Here is a 21,299-nt window from a genome sequence, read left to right as displayed (position 1 = left end):
CAAAATTGTAACTGGGAGTTAGATTAACTTGGGGGTTTAGAAGTTATGATAGTAGTAATTTGTAGATCCATACATGTACTTAAAGTTATTTCTTCTATCAATAAAGGTTTAATTTAGTTTTGTAAGAAACCTAGAAGATTCAGTGGTCTTATTACTACTGAATTCAAGGCACGCATCCCGAAATTAAAAAAGTTGCAAAACAGTTGTGGTTGCTTCAAGTTTCCCTTTCAGATTTGAGCAGCTCAGCATTTACCATCGGCTGTGCCATAACAGAGGTTGGGGGCTCTTTGTGGGATATACTTGAGATTCCTTGATTGGGTTTGGAGTTGGTGAATCTTAAGGTTACGAGTACAAGAAGCACTTTGAATTCAGGAGTTGGCGTGAGGTTTTTTTTAAAGTGGTGAGACTGCAATATGGCTTTGGAAGTTGGTAAGGCTTGTCTGAGAGTTGAAGTTATAACTGGCTGGTTTACAAGAGGTAAATAAAGTTAGGTTAATGGAATTGAGGGATAAGTTACAATTGGAATTACCTGTGAGGACTAAGAAAGCAGACATAATTGTAGCTTTGGCACAGCATTTAAAGTTGGAAGTGATACCTGACACTAGTGATGACAGCTGGAGGTAGTGAGACTTCAGTTAGAAATGAAGAAGCTTGAACTTGAACAAGCAACAGAAATGCAAAAAAACTTGAGCTAGTGGCAGCAGAAAAAGAAAGGGCAGAGAAAGAAAAAGAAAATGAAAAAGAAAGGGCATTTTGAAGGGAACAGGCAGAAAGGCAGGAGAGAGAAAGAAAACAAGAAAGGGAATTAGAAATGGTGAGGTTAGAAAAGGAGGAAAGAGAAAAAAGAGAGAGAGAATTCCAGCTTAAAATGTAGGCAGTTAAAAAGTGACGCCAGTTGGCAAGGAAGGACTTATTTGCAGATCAGAACCCAATGGGGAGATGTTTAAATTTGTACAAGCTCTTCCAAGGTTTGAGACAAGGGATGTTGAAGCATTCTTTATTTCATTTGAGAAGATAGCTAAACAGATGAAATGGCCACAAGAAAACTGGACGTTGTTGTTGCAATCTAGGTTGGTGGGTAGAGGTTTATGCTTCACTGTCAGTAGAAATGTCGGTGACGATGTTAGGGTAAGAAAGCCTATTTTGAGTGCATGTGAGTTGATTCCTGAGGCATACAGACAGAAATTTAGGAATATGAGAAAACAGCCTGGGCAAACTTGTACTGAGTTTGAAAGAGTAAAACAAAGTAATTTTGACCAGTGGATACAGGCATTAAAGATAGAGATGACATTTTTGGCTCTTAGAGAAGTTATTCTTCAGGAAGAATTTAAAATTTCAATTCCTTCAGTAGTGAGAACTCATGTGGAGGAGCAGAGGGTTGAAACAGTAAGACAAGCAACAGAGATAGCTGATGACTATATGTTAGCTCATAAAGCTAAATCTTTTTTCTTTACCCTTTTAAATCAGAGAAGGAATAGAAAGTGGGAAAGTGAAAGGAAGGTGGATAGTCAGGGAAGAGGAGTAGGTAGAAATTCATAGGAAGTTTTTTTTCTCAGAATAAAAAGGAAGGTGCTGATGGTAGAAGTGACATTTGAAAATTATGGGTAAAATTTTTAGCTTGGTGGGGCAGGTGCGACCTGACTCAGTGTAAAATGACGCGCGATGACATCAGGCATACACCCCGACGTCATCGAGCACTTGCGCAATCTTTCAGTCAGCGGGTGCGTGCCGGAGTCAGCTGTGTGCCCGCCAACAATTAAAAGGACATTAAGTCCATTAAGAAGTTAATTAAAATAAATTTTTATGCTGCCCGACCAATCTTTGCACTTGTTTTGGAAACCTTATCCACGGGCGGGATGAGGTTTCCAAAAGCAAATAAAAATCAAATGAAAGCTTTATTTTTTCATTAATAACATGTCCCTGCTGATGTGACAGAGTTACGAGGGGACATGTTTCATAACATTTATAAAATCTTTAATTTTTAAAAAAAATCAGTTCATCTCGCTCGGCTCGCACTCTTCCCCCCCGCCCGCACAGGCAGCGTTGAGTGCTGTCGCTCGCGTTTCACGCTGGGTTGACCTTAATTGGCTCACCAGTGTGAAAGTGCCTTCTGGGCCCGATCGTGGGCAGCAGTCGGATTTCCGATTGCCCCCACCCACCCCGCCGAGCTCGCACGCCAAGGGCAAAATTCTGCCCTATCTTTTCATTGTAATAAAGTTGGACACACGAAGTCAGTATGTTGGAAATTGCAGGGAAAACCTGTTGGAATTATAGGGGTACAGAAAAGTTCTGGAAGTAAAAGTACTGTGGGTTCTGAGGTTCAGGTACAGGAAAACCAGTGGTTTCTGTACAGATGAAACAGGAAGAATCACTGATAGGTAATGAAGTGGGAATGTGTTCACAATTTACCCAAGAGAACTCTGAGGAGCAGGCTGCAGGAATGTTTAAAGATTTTGTATGCGAAGGGAAAGTATTTTCATGTGTACAAGGTGGAGTTGGCAAATATGTTAAAATGTCAAGAGACACGGGATAGTCAATCCTTAATGTTGTGGGATAGTGACATTTGTTGTTCAGAGAGAATATTGCAGGAATGGGTGATAATAAGTGGGGTTCATGGAGATGCTAAACATATTACATTGTGGAAGGTAAATTTAAAGAGTGGGTGGAAAACAGGCGAGGTGATTGTTGGAATAGTGGAAAAACTGCCCATTGCAGGGATTCAATTTATTCTGGGTAATGATATAACTGGGTCCCAGATGTGGGTGATGCCTGTGGTAGTTGAGCAGCCTGTAGAAGTGTTTTCAACAGAAGTGTTGCAGAGAGAGCATCCTGGATTGCTTTCAGATTGTGTGAAAATAAGATCACAGGCTCATAGGTTGAAACAAGAAGAACAGGAAATTCAAAGGCAGAGAGAAGGTGTGCAAGTCCAATTAGCTGACACTGTGTTTGACAATATTGTTCAGGAGGAAAGAACAGAGGACAATGCAGCTGAAGTGTTTAACTCAAGACATTTAGTGCCATTACAGAAAAAAGATTCACAAGTAAAACTGTTATATCAGACAGCTTACTCAGAAACAGAGGCAAAAAGTATTCCAGAATGTTATTACCTTAAGGGTAATGTTTTAATGAGAAAATGGGAGCTTTATCATGCTTCAGCAAATGAAAGCTGGAGGGAGGTGCACCAGGTTGTAATACCATTTGGATATAGAAATGAGATTCTGAGGATAGCTCATGAAATTCCAACAGGCTGGGGGGGGTGGTGGGGGGGATACTTAGGGATTAGAAAGACACAGGCAAAGATACAAAACATTTTTTTTTACCCTGGATTGCATAGGGATGTAGTCAAATTCTGTAGAACATGTCGCACATGTCAGGTGATAGGGAAATCACGAGCAGTGATTAAGCTGGCACCTTTAATTCCCATTCCAGCATTTGAAGAACCTTTTAGTAGGGTCATGATTGATTGTGTAGGACCCTTCCCTAAGACGAAAAGTGGAAATCCGTACTTACTGACAATAATATGTCTACCAGGTTTCCTGAAGCAATACTTTTGAGAAATAATACAACAAAGAAAATTGTGAAAGAGTTAACTACATTTTTTACAAGATCTAAGCTTCAAGCTGCTGCCTACAAAGAACTGAAGTTAAGGAAACTCACTTTGAATTGGATTGTTCAGGGTATCGTGTTTCTTTGTTTGGGTCTTTTAAAATCTGTGTCTTACTGTTGCCTTAATGAAAGTGTAACTGGGAGTTAGATTAACTAGGGGATTTAGAAGTTATCGTAGTAGTAATTTGTAGATCTATGTATGTACTTACAATTATTTCTTCTATTAATAAAGGTTTAATTTAGTTTTGTAAGAAGCCTATAAGACTTGGTGGTCTTATTACTATTGAACTCAATGCACACATCTCAAAATTTATACAAATTGCGAAACAGTTGTGACAGTTGTTTCAAGTTTCCCTTTGGGATCTGAGCAGCTCAGCATTTACCATTGGCTGTCCCATAACAAACTTTCCCAAAAATATTCTATGAATGCATCATCCAGGTAACCTTTGTCAATCTTATTCTTCCAATCTATGAGGAGAATTTTCAACATGTCTGGCAGGCTGTGCGGGAGCAGGCGTGGGCGGGCACAGAGCTGATTGCCGCCCATGATCGGCTCCGCGCCGTTGTTTTACGTGGACGAGCCAATTAAGGCCCGCCCAGTATGAATTGCAGCTCCCGAGGACAGCAGGAGGGGGCGGGCAGCAGCGGGACTCCAATGACCGCTGGGTCCAATGGCAACCCAGTGGCCTGTTTAAAAACTGTGCTGGCAACGAATATGCACAGAAGGGTTCCTGAGAGCACTCTCAGAGATAAGGCCTGGCAGGAGGGCAGGTCAGCAGGGCATTGTGCCCCTAGATTCTTTGATGAGTGCCTTGCTGTCCTCCTCAAGGAGCTGGCAGCACAGTGTGAAATCATCGTGCCAAGGGACGGGAGGAGGAGGCTCCCCCACATGTCAAAACGTACCTGGGAGGAGGTGGCAGAAAGGGGCAGCGCATAGGATGTGGTGCGATGCACCTGGGTTCAGTGCTGCAAGTGCTTCAACGACCTCTTGCAATCGGGAAGGGTGAGCACCATGTTGTGTCACTTAGCACAGCAGTTAGGTTGGTCCCCCTGGCTCCCTGCCACCCCGCCCCCCCCCCCCCCCACCCCAACACCCACCCACCCCACCACACCAACTCTGAACGTAGTTACTGCATTGAATCATTCACAGCATGTGGCCTTCGCTGGGCCAGCATTTATTGCCCATGCCTAGTTGACCCTGAGAGGGTGGTGCTGAATTACCTTCTGTATCCGTTGCATGTTGTGCGCTTACACCTACAGTACTGTTTTGGAGGCGACCTCAGGGATCAGGACCTAGGCGCAGTACTGGAATGCTGAAACATTTCAAAGTCAGGATGCTGACTGACTGGGAGGGGAACTTCCAGGTGGCGGGGCAGTCATCCATCTGCTGCCCTAGGCCTTCTACGTGGTAGTGCTTCCATGCTTTGGAAGATGAGTGGCAAGTGTGATGGAGGCAGGATCTGGGCAAGGGGGTCAGCCCTGGCTGCTTGGAGTGAGTGTATGGCAGCTCCAGGGTCACGATTCACATGAGCCCTGCAAGGATTCACTCAGGTGGGGGTGGCAAGGCTGCAATAGCAATCCAGGTACAGGTTGGACTAATCAATGCTCCTCTCTTCTTTCAGAAGAAGACTGCACACAATAACGCTGAATGGATGCAGACTGGCGGAGGGCAGCCCCACCTTCTTATCATCACCAGATACGAACAGGAGGCACTGGAGCTGGAGAGGCACCATGCGTCCAGGTCTACCGGCAGCGGTGAGGTTGGGGTGCCAGTGGAAGGTAAGTCTGCCGTGCATTGAAGTCTCAATGTCTGTCATTGCAACCATTCCACTGTTGACTGTTTATTGAATTCAGCATCCAACATGGGTTTCCCATTGATTGTGGAAGGAGCAGCACATACTGATCTGAGGGCCAGCCATGCACACTAACAATGTGATGACTTCAACTAATCAAATGTCCGTGTTCCTCCTTTCAGCCTCACCAGAGCACACCTGGACTGAGGAGGCAGAGGGCCTGCCACTGACACCTGAGGACCCTGAAAAGATACAAGCACCAGTGTCACACCATCTCAGCCAGGCAGGCACCAGCACAGATACCAGCACCTCGGTGGGGATAAAATCGTTGGCTAGTGTCCCGGGGCACAGCGTTGAGGGCACTTCATACTTGCTTGAGGTGCAGGCAGAGACAGAGTGCCCATGGCGCCGGCAGTTGGAGGACTGCAGGGGACCAGGAACATGCTCAGTCGGTGGGTGATGATGTGTCTCTGGAGTCGTCCCTGAGGCAGCAGATGCTGGATGTCCAGCAGGGTGTGCGAGAGGATCTGGCAGAGATACATGAGGGAATGTGTGGCATGGTCTCCGTGATGGAGGAGTCCATACGGAGCATCAGCAATGCATAGACCCTCATGGCCGAACGCAATGCCTCCTCCAGTGAGAGAGTGGCGACTCTCATGGAAAGGCTCCTCCAGGAGAACAATCATAGCTTCCTGGTTATGTGCTCAGACCTGCAAGCCCTCACAGCGGCATTGACCTCAGTTGGTCAGTGTCAGTGTGGGAGATTGATTGGGCACCCAGTATCCCAGCTCGGTGCCCATCCATCAATGATGAGCAGGGAGGTCAGAAGTGACTTCACGTTGGCGCATGAGCTGCTGTTGTCTCTGCGGCTCCTCTCAGGGTGCTCCAGATGCTGGCAGGAGCTCCTCCACCCCTCTGTCAGTGACCGTGGCATCCGATGATTTTGCAGCGATTGGGGAGATGCCAGCCGTGCCACTGGCCGCTCCTTCCCAGGCGGGGCCATCACAGGCTCCACATGCCAGAGGATGCCCGCCAAGATCATCAAGGCCAACAGGACAGCAGAGTGAGCAGGCTGTCTCATATGCCAGTACCAGCAAGTGGGGAGCACCTAGGCGTGGCACCCGAAAACATAAGCATAAGACACCTTAGGCACACCACGGGCTTTTCACTGGTGGTTTTCTGTTGCCCCGGTATTAGTTGCTTATTAGTCAATGTGCTGCTCAAAACCTCTGAATGAACTTTCATATCTGTTTTGTTTTATGAAAACATTAAATGCTTTAGTTCTGAACAAGGCTCAGGGTGCTTCATTACTTCTGCAGGTGTACGGGAACTCATGATGTTATGAGTGACTTGTTTGTCATTGAGCTTTATTGACAGGGCACATAGTTCATGTTCCTAACCAGACAGATGTTTCTCTCAGGTATCACGTATGGAGCCTGCAGCCCTGGCATGTGTTGGAGGTCTATCTGTGGTGGGCTAGCTGAAGGATCATTGGATCAAAGCCTCCCAGGTGTCCCTGCCTCACTGGAGGTTGCCCGGGTTAGCATCTATCTCCTCCTGAGCATGCTTATCCTCGGACTCACTACAGGACTCATTGTGTGCAGCCAGAGCATCTGCGTCTACATCTTCTTCCTCCACTGCATCCCCTCTTTCCGGCACCAGATTGTGGAGAGTGCAGCATACAACTACTATCAGCGACACATGATCTGGGGGGTATTGCAGTGAACGGTCCAGGCATCGGAAGCGCATCTTGAGAAGACCGATGGTTCTCTCTACCACAGCCCTTGTGGAGGCATGGCTCCTATTGTACCACTGCTCAGCCTCTGTTCTTGGATGGCAGAGGGGCATCATGAGCCACCTTTTGAGGGGATAGCCCTTGCCACCCAGCAGCCATCCATCCAGCCAGGCTGGAGCACTGAAGAGCCTCGGCACCTGGGAGTGTCTGAGTATGAATGCGTCATGGGAGCTGCCTTGGTACCTTGCACAGACTTGCAAAATCAGCATCCTATGCTCGCACACTATCTGCACGTTCGTGGAGTGGAAGCCCTTCCTGTTGATGAAGGCACCAGATTCACCTGCTGGCGCCTTGATGGCCACATGTGCAGTCGATCGCACCCTGGATGCGGGGGAAGCCAGCATTCATTGCAAAGCCTCTGGCTCGCTGTGCCTGGCTGGCCTCGTCCCAGCAGTAGTGAATGAAAGCCAATGCACACCTGAACAGAGCGTCTGTCACCAGCTTGACACAATTGTGGATAGCTGACTGGGAGACTCTGCAAAGATCACCCACCGACCACTGGAAAGAGCTGGAGGCATAGAAGTTGACGGCAACCGTGACCTTCAGCGCCACTGGCATGGGGTGTCCACCCACACAGTTGGAGCTGATTTCATGGCTTGTCCTCCCAAAGGTGGATCCCCTGGAGGCTGAATATTGACTCCTGGTCTCCTCCCCCTTCTGGCCATCTCTTCCTCCTCAGAGGAGGTGCCTCCAGTGGAGAGTACAATCCCCATTCCCAGGATAAGGGAAGGCTGCCTGAAACCTGCAAGGCCCCAAGAATGATGTTTACTCCAGAGTCCTGACCTGAACCCTCTTATTCCTGTACAAGTAGCTCTGAAGAGATTTGAAGTTCTCCTGTTCACACAAGCAAGCAGCAGTAAGTTTAAAAAGTAAATGACTAACAAATAGCACTCGCGAGCCCACTCACCCCTCTTATCCCGCCCGTGTATGAGGTTTTAAAAATGTGGCCTACTTGCCTGCCCGTTGTGCCAGTGCGACACTCTGAAGATCGCACAGGCTACGAAAAACTTCAGTCTATTAATGCCCCAAGGACCTTAAGTGGCCCGTTAATTAATGATGGGCGCATATCAGAGCTCACAGCATGCCCGCCCACTGAAATATCGTGATGGCGTGTGGTGACGTCGGGACGCATGCCTGACATCACAGTGCGTCATTTTACATGTTGGCGTGTCTGGCCCGCCCCTGCACGCCAACGTCAAAATTCTGGCCTATATGTAGATTGAAATCACCCATAATTATCACCTTGTCTTTCTCACAAACTCCCATTATTTATTCCTGTATTCCCCATCCTACAGTGTGGTTACTGTTTGGGGACCTATAAACCGCTCCCTCAAGTGATTTGTTACCATTTACTATTTCTTATCTCTACCCAAACTGATTCTACATCTTGGTCATCAAGTTCTAGGTCATAGATATCAAGAAGATCCCTGGGGAACTCCACTATAGACCTTTGTCGGTCTGAAATATAACCGTGAAACTCTGTTTCCATTCACTCAGACAATTTTGCATTCATATTGCTACTCCCCCTTTTATTCCATGAGCTATAACTTCGTCCACAAGTTTGTTGTGTGACACTTCATCAAAGTTTAAACGTTTAAGAGAGTGAGAACAGTCAAGAGCAATTTCTTTACACAGTATTTTTGGAGTGTGGAGACCTTTGCCAGAGGGAGGAAAATTGGATAAGTATTTCAATCTGAGAAAGTTATATGGCTATTGGGAAGAAACATGGAAGTGGAATTAGTTTTGCAATAATCTGGCAAAGAGCTAGTATAGTCACAATGGACTGAGTAGCCTCATTTTGTTGTAAACTTCAAATGTTCTATTGTAATATAAGATTTCCACAAATTTCCACACTGCCGGGACATTTTCCCAAACCCTTACTGAGGGCCTTATATTGTTTAAGAAAATAATTGATTCTAATTTTTAAGGCAATCACATGTAGTTGTCAACAATTGGAATAACTTCAGAATAAAAAAATAGATTGAAGTGATCCATTCCTATAATATAAAGCTATTTGAAATACTTTATAAAATGATTTTTAAAATTCTTTCAGGGGATGTGGGCATCGCTGGCAAGGCCAGCTTGTGTTGCCAATCCCTAATTGCCCGTGAACTGAATGGCTTGCTAGGCCATTTCAGAGGGACTTAAGTGTCAACCACATTGTTGTCGGTCTGGAGCCTCAAGTAGGCTAGACCAGGTAAAGAAGGCAGATTTCATTCCCTAAAGGGCCTTAGTGAACCAGATGGGTTTTTACAGCAATCGATGATAGCGTTCAGATCACCATTACTGAGACTAGCTTTATATTCCAGATTTATGAATTTAATTCAGATAACATCAGCTGCCATGGTGGGATTTGAATTCATGCCCCCAAAGCATTAGCTTGGACTTCTGGATTAATAGTCCAGTAACATTACCACTATGCTATTGTCTTCTCAAAAATCATCAACCATTCTTCTTAACCTCACTGGAACAGTCAGAAACTTGGCGAGGATCTAAATACACTAGCCCCTGCATTCTAAATAAAGTTTTCTGAATGATTAGTTGGAACAAGGTCATATAATCATATGAACTTAGAACAGGAGTAGGTCACTCAGCCCCTTGAGCCTGCTCCACCATTCAAAAAGATCATGGCTGATCTGATTGTAACCTCAGCTCCACATTCCACTTACCCTGATACCGTTCACCCCCTTGTTTATCAAAATCTATCTATTCTGCCTTAAAAATATTCAAAGACTCTGCTTCTACCACCCTTTGAGGAAGATAGTTTCAAAGACTCACAACCATCTGAGAGAAAACAATTCTCCTCATCTCTGTCTGAAATGGGTGACACCTTATCTTTAAAGTGACCTCTAGTTCTAGGTTCTTCCATAAGAGGACACATCCTTTCGACATCCACCCTGTCAAGACTCCTCAGGATCTTATATGTTTCAATTGTCACCTCTTACTCTTCTAAAATCCGTCGGATACAAGCCTAACCTGCCCAACCTCTCCTCATAAGACAACCCACCTATTCCAGGTATTAGTCTAGTAAATCTTCTCTGATTTGCTTCTACTCCATTCACATCCTTCCTTAAATAAGGAGACTAATACTGGACACAGTGCTCCAGATGTGGTCTTACCAATGCCCTGTATAACTGAAGCATGACCTCCCTACTTTTGTAATCAGTTCCCCTCACAATAAACAATAACATCCTATTAGCTTTCCTAATTACTTGATGTACTTGCATACTAATCTTTTGCGATTCATGCACTAGGATATCCAGATTTCTCTGCATCTCAGAGCTCTGCAATCTCTCACCATTTAGATAACATGCTTTTTTATTCTTCCTGCCAAAATGGACAGTTTCACATTTTCTTACATTACACTCCAATTGTCAGGTCTTTGCTCACTCACTTAACCTATCTATATCCCTTTGTAGCCTCCTTATGTCCTTTTCACAACTTACTTTCCTTCCTACCTTTGTACCATCAGCAAATTTAGCAACCGTACCTTTTCCACTGCCCTCACCCTCCCCCACCGACTGGCCCCCACACCCCCCGTGCGCCCCCCCCCCCCCCCCCCCCCCCGCCCCTCCCACCTCGCCAATAAACATGGTCTTTGCTGTAGAAGAGGTGGACCTGGCACTCTTCTACTGGGCTTTTTGGAGCCTCATGACAGACACTCTAAATGTACCTCTGATGGCACAGAAGCCCACAATTTACAGGCAAACTATGAAAAAGATTGATACGGTCAGCACAATGGCAAAGGTTACCGATGGATGCAATCCCAGCAAAGTGTCAATATCATTGGCCGTAAAAGTTCAGGGATAATATGTTGAAAAATTGTGAGTGGTCTTCTTTGAGACTTACACCTACTATGGTATGAGCAAAGTTGTTCTGTTAAAACAATTTAGGTTACCAAATTTTTGTGTGTGCTTCTGGATACATGGGCATAGTGTTCAAACAAACAAAATAACTAGAAGTAATTTTAGGCTCTCTTGAATTTATCATCAGTTGCAAGTTAAGCAGGCTGTCATAGACACCACGAGCCGTGACTCCTATGCTCCATTCTGTTAGCTCACAAAGCTGTCTGACTGTTGTCACTATTTTATTCTGATCTTCCCATTCACCTGAATCTTTTCTCTGCTGGAACGCATCATATTAATTTCCGAGAGTACTGATTTTTATTCATATAGCAGATATAGCCCAGCACAATCTTCTTGTTGAAACATGCTTCACAGTTGTACATGGCCCACCCTTTACCTGCCTATGTTCCTTCATCAGCATCAGTTCCCAGCATGGTACAGAAATAGTGACTAGACATTAGCCTTTTACATCCCATAGTATCACTATCATCCACCAGGGTAATCTCTGTACTCCATCAAAAACAATTCCAGCTGTGCAATGTCTCTTCACCTCTTTTTTGCATCTTCCATCATCCAACTGTTACCTCTATCTTCTCATCAACATTAGCAACTTTCTTCCATTTTCATCATTCTAAAATATTCCAAATGCCAGTAGCAAAATCTTAGTTTTTGGGAAGCTAATGTTGATTCCTCACTTTGTTCCTTCAGCAACAAACTTTTTTAGTCATCATGGAAACAGTCAAGGATCCATTGGAAAGAGAATTAAAAATTTTCTTAGGAGCATTGAATTGGTCACATTCAGGCTAAATAATTTTGAGTAACAAACCAAAATGATCAGTTTGCTTCAGATCAGGTTTTTCCAATTATAGAATAAAAAAGACAACTGAGATAAGTGACAAACTAAACTTTCCTTCTGTACCTAGTCAAACATATTCCCTTAGACACAGCGATATTGCTTTTGGAAGTCTAACCAAAAGAATCCAAACTTGATTCCTAATAGCAACCAAGCTGACTCATTAGAAGTGCTGAAAAAGGCAGTTACATTGAGGAGTTTGCAGCGCCTGCCTCCCTGCATTTCGAAGTTTCCTGAAACAAATGCACTGTGGGAATCCAATTTAAATATATTAATTAAGTATTCCACCTCTTCACAGTGGAACACTCGGATACCCGTTAAAAAAAAAGCAACGAGCGCATGCACAATGGATTAAGAGCCCCCACCCACCCACTTCACTTTCATGTCATCGAAGTTGTGTTAATATTGACCCATGTCTCCTGTTGATGAACTGAACATTACATGTAGTTCCTTGAATGTCCACTGTGTGTTGCTGCGTGTTCATACATTTTAGAGCAGCAATGTTGATGAATCAACAATATAATCAGTCGACTAATCACAGCAATTATGGTTATCCCTGACTAAGACAGATACGTTTTAGTAACACAGTCATGGAAAATGGTTAATTAGATAAGAACTTTTAAAATAAAAATATTTCCATTCATCTGCCTAATGTCCTGCGCGCATAGTTAGGCCTGCGAATTTATGAAAAAGATGGACAGTACTTTTAAAAAGTAGAAAGGAAAATGGAAAATTTACTTTGAAACAAGATGGAGTTGAGGGGGTCAGGCAGCGTCCCCCCTTGTCTGAAAATATACATGAGACTGCCCAAGGCTGGAAGTAGCCTACTTGTATGGTCAGGAAATCAAAATGTAAACAACCTTTCAGACATTCATTTGTGAAGATATTAAAAATGCAACAGATCTCCACTGCGGGCTTAACATCCATTATTGTTTCAATGACTGAAATCCCACAAAATTGGTGTGAGGAAAACCACTTTATCACAAGAAGGTGCAAATGGCTGAGATTAAAATCCCTTCTGTGTGTCAATGCTGACGTCATCAGTGGAAAATGGGAACATCTATACTATGGTCACATGACAGAAACCAGCATATGGTAAGAAACACCTTTTTAACTCACATTGTGAGCAGTAGCCCAGGTCAGTCATTTAGTCTGGGAGACAGAGACCATAGAGGGAAGACATAATGCCCAGCAAAAGAAAGGACCCAACATAGCATCCCATAGAAGGCAGAGAAAGTGTGGCTGTCTTTTTACCTACTGATTTGCAGAACCAAACCAGAAACCCACTGTTGCCAGAAGTAAGCCACTGTGAATTTATTGCCAGATATTTCCAATCTCCATTGTTTCCAGTGAACTAAAAGAGCATTATCAGGCCTGCAATGTTTCTAGCTACCATCTCGAAAACTAGGAGTAAAAGTGACATTTTGGATTCTTTGAAAAATCTAAGTGCATGCTACACCTTTTGTAACCATGTTTTCTTGCCTCTGTGTGTGCCTTGTGTGAATGAGTGATTGGGTGCTGTTGAGATTACATTTTGGGCAATGAGAAATAAATGTTTATTCTTGTTTTTTTTTAGAAAATTTGCAAGAAAGCCTGTCTTGTGTCTATTCTTGAGAGTCACAGTATTCAAGGGGCTAAAACACTTCTTTGAAACACATCTTGTTGCAGTTAGTCAAGAGGTGGAAAAAGGTAGAACCATTGCACCATCTCTCCCCTGTCTGTAATACTAACATGAACTACTGTACTTCAAGTAATTCAGTAGAAAAGAAAATCAATTCTGGCCTATAGTGTGTGGCCAATCGATACAGCCAGTTTAATCCTTTCTGAAGTTACACATTATGTGTAAAGTGCTTTGGAACATTTCTGGGCAACAAGATAAGGTGCTTAATAAATGTAGGTTATTTTCTTCATTCACTTTGCCATTTCATTTTTAATCATACAAATTAAGTAAAGCGTGATATGTATTAAATATAATGGTCACTTCAGCAACACACTCATAGCTAGTGTACATCTTAATTTCATGTCAGAGTAATTTGGTTTGTGTGAGTTTAGTGTCTCAATTTTAATTAAGCATCCAACACATTTTCATTAATACATTTTAAGTATATTAAGTTATAATTTGAACGTGACTATCTCCCCATATCTAAACAAATGTCACAGAAGAAGATAGGTTGTATGATTTACAGATCAGATTTGCTACTTTATCACAATGACTCCTATATCCATTCTCCCAGTTTATCTTAAATTTTGTTTTCTGGAACGAGCAAGTCTCCATTATTCTAATCCTGGAATTTCAAATTTCAATGTTTTATTTTCATAAATCCGAAGACCAGTCTTCTTAATGCATGTCCCAAAGTGTGCGCACACACACACACACTATAAAAACCAAAGCTCCTGCAGGCCACAGAAAAAGATCTTGGCCTAGGCAATAATTAAAGAATGTGGACATTGAACTGGCCAGTGTTCCAAGAATGCCACCATTGTTTACACAACAGATCTTGAATGCAAATTTTAGATTGGTTTTGGCCTACATTCTACAAATGTGGATTTTAGATTGGGCTGGAGACCAAAAATGCAGATCTTGGATTGGGAGGTAATCCAGATTCAGTGGCTGACCTGAACAGCAATCCAAGAAGATCAAAAGATTGCATTGTATTGCAATGCAAAAAAAGCAGATTGGAAAATAATCTTAGACTTAGAATAGACAGAAGAATTGGAAAAGATAGGCAGCCTAAGGATACAAACTTGGAGTGGAGCATCTAAGAATATAAACTTAACATGAACATTAATCTAGAAATGTAGACATGAAGCAGACAGATATCTAAGAAAGCAGACCTTGAGTTGGATTAGACAGCAAACCAAGAATGTAGCCTTTTTATTGAAGAGTAATCCATTAATGAAGTATGATTTCCAAATGAGTTTTGTTAATTTATCACCAACCTGATGACTATAGTGTGACGAATGTATCTACACATACATCTACAAAGGCCCAGTGATGTACGTTAAGTTGAACTCCTCAGCTTATGTGTGGTATTAAATATTAAACATTTCTGAAATGTCAAAAGGTATTACCTTTCTTGCATAGGTGGGAGTTGTATCCAGCTGTTAAATCTAGGATCATACCGGCTAACAAAATTAGTGCTGTGTTTCCCTGTTTAAAAAAAAATCAGTGAATTAAACAAGTTCCAGGGGTAAAATATGATATACTAAGGCACTCAGAGAATTTTAAACAAAAAAAATTATGTTGCATCACCAATAACCCATTCATTTCCTAGAATTTAGTAAAAAGGTCAACTCTTAGACTAAGTACACCAAACTTGATAGAATGATTTCTGGATTTTAATAGCAATTCAGTGTTAGCAATTCATTGTTAACAATAACAATTCAGATAGGCCTCAGGTATTGAGATCAATTGACGTTGATCTCAATACCTGAGGACTATCTAAGCAGCTAGCAAAAATGCTACACGCTCTCCTTTGTGCATTAATTATAGGCTTTTTACTCTCTTAAGATACAGAAAGCTGTACTTTTTCAGTCTAAGTCACAATTTATCAAAGCTGTATTTTATAGCCCGATGAAGACAAGGGCAGTGCAACAATTTCATCTTTGTGTCTATTTGTGATTGAGTCAACCATCTTTGCTTCTGCTGTGCAATTCTGTTCTCAAATATTGAAAGTTTATAATTTCCTGGTTTTTAAACCAGCAGATCTGATTTTTTTCTCTATGACAAATTGTGGTGAGCGATGTACCCTCTCAATTTTATATTTATATATGTGGGTGATTTGTTTCAGTGCACCATCCATCTAAATATTTTTGTGTGGCCACAAATGAATGGGGCCAACTTTTCTGCGTAGCCTAGGTGGGAACTTTCAGGTTGTGCAGCCACCCAGATTAGAGGGAACACTGTTGGTGAAACACAGCCTGAGATTTTCAACCTACAATGCACCGTTCCCTGAAAGATCTCCTCACCAGTATTTTCATTTTAAGCAGCAGTTTTAAAACACCAGTGCTATGCTTCTCTCCCAGCATGCCTAGGAAGGAAGGCAATTTCCAGCTTGCCACTGTAAAAGCTGCTTCTACATTCATGACCTGCCTATCAGCACTTTAATTCAAACTGTCCTTTCAGATAGTATTGGTGAGCGTAAGACGTAGACTGTACCAGCAGCTGTTACACCAAATGACTGGAATCTTCCTTCACTCTAAGTCAGGCTGAGGGACAGAATACAAACCCTTTAAATATGTTGCTAATTAAAACAAAAGTTACAGTAAGGAGAAAGACTAACTAGGACCGCAAGAAAGTGACTCCAAAACTGTATGCGATTTTTGGCAACTTTTGTTTCACTTCATCGCTTGTTACCAAGATGCCATACTTCCAGCTTCTAATTACATTAAAATATGTATAAATGTAGTTTTAACTATGTCTGTTACCAGAAAATGTTGATACAGTCCTTTGAAGTGAAGTATGAAGTACCATGCAGTCTGTTATTACCGTTTGGGTTCCATTGGTCTTCTCCTCCTAGTACAAATAGGAAGTTTTCTACTTCCACAACGCAGTGGTGGGCACTGTTATAAGGCATTACTGAAATAAAGAACAAAAACATCTTCACTGTACAGTCTTATTATGGGATCAGTACGGACCATTAATAGTTTCATTAATCGGCCAGGCAAGCTTATTGGAGGCACTGCACTTTCACATTGCGTTTCTCACAAAGAAATGGCGGGGTAATGTCAGATTTTTATGTTTGATATTTAGAATCATTGTAAATGTACAGCTGGGTTACACCTGAATGGGATAAAAAAAACCTCTTTGCTGATAAAAAAAAGGGGGGAAATGCAAATATTGGAAATGTAAAGATTTGTAAAGATCTAGGAAAGAGATCAACATTTTGGGTGTAGACCTTTTGCCGGACTGAAAGCTTGGAAAATAAGAAAACCCCTTAATGTGACTGAACAAATTATAGAATTTCTGTCAAAGCTTCCAGCAGTGAAGTGGCAGAAGTTCTGATGAAGTTCCCAGTGACAATTGTCTAAGTATTCCCCAGAACTATCAGGACCGGGAAAAGGACAAATAAACAATGCCACAAACATCAAATGTGCTTTTCTTCAATTTCCAATGCTAACCTACTCTGTCACCTGCTTGCTTGTAAATTGAAGCCCAGATTTTAGTATGAGCTCGGTTTTCTCAGACCCAAGTAGGTAAAATACTATCTTTTCACATCTGGAACTTGGGTTTGAATTCAGCCTGAACTCATGAAATGAATAACTTCTCTCATTGATATCTATAAAAGTTTGAAATGAACACTAGTCTCATGCCCAGCTGGCACATGTGTTCAGAAATTTGCTCAGAGATACCATAAAGTAGGCTGCTTCCAGAAATAGAAAAAAATCACACTAATGCACACTTTGCCAATTTAACTCCCATTTTTAGATTGTTACCATCTGCAAAGCTGGCCACTTTGTGTTCATTTATGTAGATTAGAAACAGCACTGCACCCACATCAAACTCTCAGGGATCCCACTCAGTATTTCCCCCACCTTCCAGGCAGTTTCTTATCCAGCCTTGGGGTTTGCCCTGAATCTCTAGCTTTGAGTTTAATTAACAACCTCTCATGCAGAACTTTATTAAAAGCCTTTTAGAAATGTAGGCACAGCTCCTGTGGAAGTAGCCATCTGGTTGCCTACACTCAAAATGGAGAAGTGACAGTGACTTTTGAGCTATTGCCTCATTAACATTGGACTTGTGAGCTGAGAATGCCAAAGGAATATCCCAAAGCAGCTGAGTAAATTGAGGCCTACCAATATAGGGCCAGACTGTCCGTCAGAAAGTTAAATGTGAGGGGCGGTGCATTGCGATCATGGACCACTGCACATATGCTTCTCCTGGCTCCACAAAAAATATCATAGACTCATTACAGCACAGAACGATGCCATTCAGCCAAATGAGCCCATGCTGGCTCTCTGCAAAGCAACACAAGACAGTTCCATTCCCGCACTCTTTCCACGTAGCCCTACAAATCCAATTTCCTGTGAAATCAGTGATCATCTCTGCTACCACCACCCTCACAGGCAGAGAGTTCCAGGTCATTACCACTGCATAAAAGGTTCTTCCTCACATCCCACCCTATCTCTTGCCCAAAATCGTAAATCTGTGTCCCCTAGTATTTGTACTAATGTGAACAGCTTTTCCTTGCCTACCTTATCTAAACACCTCATAATCTCATACACCTCTATCAAATCTCCCATTAACCTCCTTCACTACAGGAGAACAACCGCACATTCTCCAACCTAACCTTGAAGCTAAAATCCCTCATCCCTGGAACCATTCTGATTAATCCCCTCTGCACTCTCTTGAAGACGTTCATATCCTTCCTAAAGTGTGGTGACCAGAACTGGATGCAATATAATGGGTTAATGTTAAGCATGTAAATAGGCAGTCTATATTATCAGTGATGAACATCACGTGACAAGAGTATGTTGAGAGATAGTTCTACGCGACGATTCATGCTAAGCCTTGTACGGTATATAGTTGGTAGCATGTTCAATAAAAGATAAAGTTTACCAACAGCCTTGCCTCCAGCAGTCTCTATTAATCCTGAACAAGGAGAATTTCATCTAAGACCCAGAACGATGATAACAGATGGTGACAGCGGAAAACACAACAGAAAAACCACCAAGTAAAAAGCCCAGCAACTGGAAAAAGCAACAAAAGAAATCACTAAGGAACAAGAACAGCATGGGACAAATGTCAACAGAGCTCAAAAAAAGGCTGGACTGAAGAAAAGCCATGGAGAACATCTTACCCTTGCCAGAGCGCTTCAACCACGTGGAAGGCCCAGATCAAGTTGAGGTGGTAGAACCTGCATTGGAAGTTTATTAGGTACAGGACAGCTTTGGGACCAGCAGAGAAGCCTAGCAATGAACAGGTCAGTACCCTTCTCTATGCCATAGGTAGTGGCGATGACAATGTAATAGTCAGACAGGCATAAACAAAGAGACGGTGGCATACAAAGAGGTTCTAAAAGCCTTTGACACATATTTCAGCCTTAGAAAGAACACCATCATAGAAAGGGTGAAGTTTAATAGGCGTATCCAAAGGTCAGGAGAGAGCAAACATTCTTTCATTAACGATTAATATCAACTAGCTGAGAATTGTGAATATGGAGCTCTGAAAGAATAATTAATCTGGGATTGCATTGTTATGGAGTCTTAGAGCAGACTTTATCAAATTTTCTGCAGTTGAGGGAAGATTTAACGCTATCATAGGCTGTACGGTTAACAAGGCAGGCATGAGTGAGAACGCAAAATCGGGTATTTATTTGAGGCAACAAACAGATCTTGTGGAGAAAAGCAGCTGATACAGTGCAGTTTGTAGGACACAGAAATAGCAGCACACCTACTCAAAAGCAGGGAAAGAGCACAGAGGGCATGGTGGCCGTTATTACTCAGTGTTCTCCCTGTGGTAGGAAAAGGCTGCACCGGCATGAAGAATGCCCTGCCAAAAATGCAGAGTGCCATTCCTGTAAGAGAGGCATTTTAAATTTGTATGCCGTAGCCAAAGCTCCTAACACAGAAATTTAAGGAGAAACCAATTAAAGTATATAGAATTCAAGAAATAGAAGATGGAACAGACACTGAAGTGCCATTCTTGGGAGAAATTCCAGGATGAAATAGGAACTATTGGAGGCAGACATTATGGTCAACAGACATAAAACAAACTTCAAATTAGGAACTGGAGCAGGAGTTTCAGTTCTTTCAGACACAGAACAGTGGCTAAAACAAGACTCCCTCCAGACATTGACCAAACGACTTCACAGTCCAGGAGGCATTCAACTGAAGGTCAAGGAGCAGTTGACTGCTAAACCTCAGTACAAAGGAAAATAAATCACAGAAACTTTGTGTGTGATCCAAAACCAAAAGTGTTCACTGTTAAGCTGAAAAGCTTGCACAGACCTACAACTCATCCATAAAGTAGAAAAATTTGAAAGTCAAGAAAAACTGAAAGAATTCAGGACAGAATGTCCAAACCTATTTAGAGGTCTTAAGAAAACTGAAACAAGTGCTGCGAAGCAGCAGCACCAGAACCTAATAGAACCATGTGAAAACCTTGAGAAAACCAGGCCAAGGATTCCCCATGAACTACAGGGGAAGAAACCACAAGTTAGTTACTGAGAAAAGCAGCTTGCATCAAGCAAGAAACGGATGGATAAATCTGAGCATGAAAACAACAAACAATAGCAGAGGCATTGTCACACATGCCTGTTGGAAAGCCTGAACAAGAGGACTTAAATTTTGTTGAAGTTTGGAGTCCTATGATTTATTAACCACAAAACTTCTACCAAAAACACAGAAGCTAAATGAAATTCGAAAGGCACAAAAATCAGATGAAGAATATGCAAAAATTTGGGAATACCGCATCAAAGGATGGCCAAAATATGCTTCAAATAATCTCACCCCGAAGCTCGAATACTTCAAGCAATGAAGACATCTCAGTTTCGAGGATGACTTGTTGATTTATGTTAAGAGATTGATCGTACCTAGAGTCCTCAGAACCATGACCCTTCAGAGAATACACAAGGGACACCTAGGCATTACAAAGTGCTAGAGTGCAAAATTCCATCTGGTGGCTAAGGATCTCAAAATCACGCGAGGAAATGATTTTGAGCTGCATCACCTGTGCAATCCATCACCAGGAGCAAAGGGAGCCACTGATGATATTCTTGTTTCCATCCAGACTGTGGAAACATCTCGGAATGGATCATCTCAAGCTCAAGGGGAATACATTCCTCATAGCTGTTGACTATTATCCCAGATCGATTGAGGTTAAACGTCTTCATGGTCTCACCTTGGAAGCAGTCAACAATTACTAAAAGAAATTTTTGTCACTAATGCCATACTGATCGAGTCATTTCAGACAACGGTCCACAGTTTTCAAATGAATGTTTTAAGCAGTTCACAGAAGCCTATGTATTTGTCCACATGACTAGTTCACTCAGATACTCAAGAGCTAATGAAGAGGCCGAAAGTGAAGTAAGGACAGTAAAGGCTTTGTTGAAGAGAAATGACTATATCAACTTGGCACTGTTGAGCTACCTTTTTACACCACTCCAGAGTGATTTGTTCCATCAGAGCTTCTAACGAGAAGACGACTACGGACTCAGCTTCCTGTTCTTCCACAAACACTTATGCTATTTCTCAAAGTAGCAGAGATAGAGAGAGTAAGGGAGAAGGAGGATGAGTAGCATGCAAATCAAACCAGAAACTATAATCAATGCCATAGAGAGCAGGATTTACCAGAACTCCAACCAGGTGAATCAGTATAGATTCGTGACCAGAATTGCAAAGGCCAAATTTTGGAAAAAAACACTACATCCGCGATCTTATCTTATAGAGACTGAAAATGGAATAGT

At 42.5% G+C, this 21,299-nt stretch overlaps 1 protein-coding gene across 2 annotated transcripts in view; it reads right to left on the bottom strand.

Moving 5' to 3' along the window:
* Positions 1–21,299, bottom strand: part of klhl14 (kelch-like family member 14) — a 215,231-nt gene that overhangs the window by 75,367 nt on the left and 118,565 nt on the right. For both annotated transcript variants that reach the window (XM_078540578.1, XM_078540577.1), the window contains exons 3-4: positions 16,382–16,471; positions 14,965–15,043 (exon numbers count right to left, since the gene is read on the bottom strand). In XM_078540578.1, the coding sequence (XP_078396704.1) occupies positions 14,965–15,043; positions 16,382–16,471 (169 nt within the window). The remainder of the gene's footprint in view (positions 1–14,964; positions 15,044–16,381; positions 16,472–21,299) is intronic.

This window comes from Cetorhinus maximus, chromosome 4 (assembly GCF_964194155.1).
Source record: "Cetorhinus maximus chromosome 4, sCetMax3.hap1.1, whole genome shotgun sequence".
Taxonomy (NCBI): Eukaryota; Metazoa; Chordata; class Chondrichthyes; order Lamniformes; family Cetorhinidae; genus Cetorhinus; species Cetorhinus maximus.
Note: the sequence above shows the minus strand (reverse complement) of the source record. Positions and strands in the feature narration are given on the sequence as shown.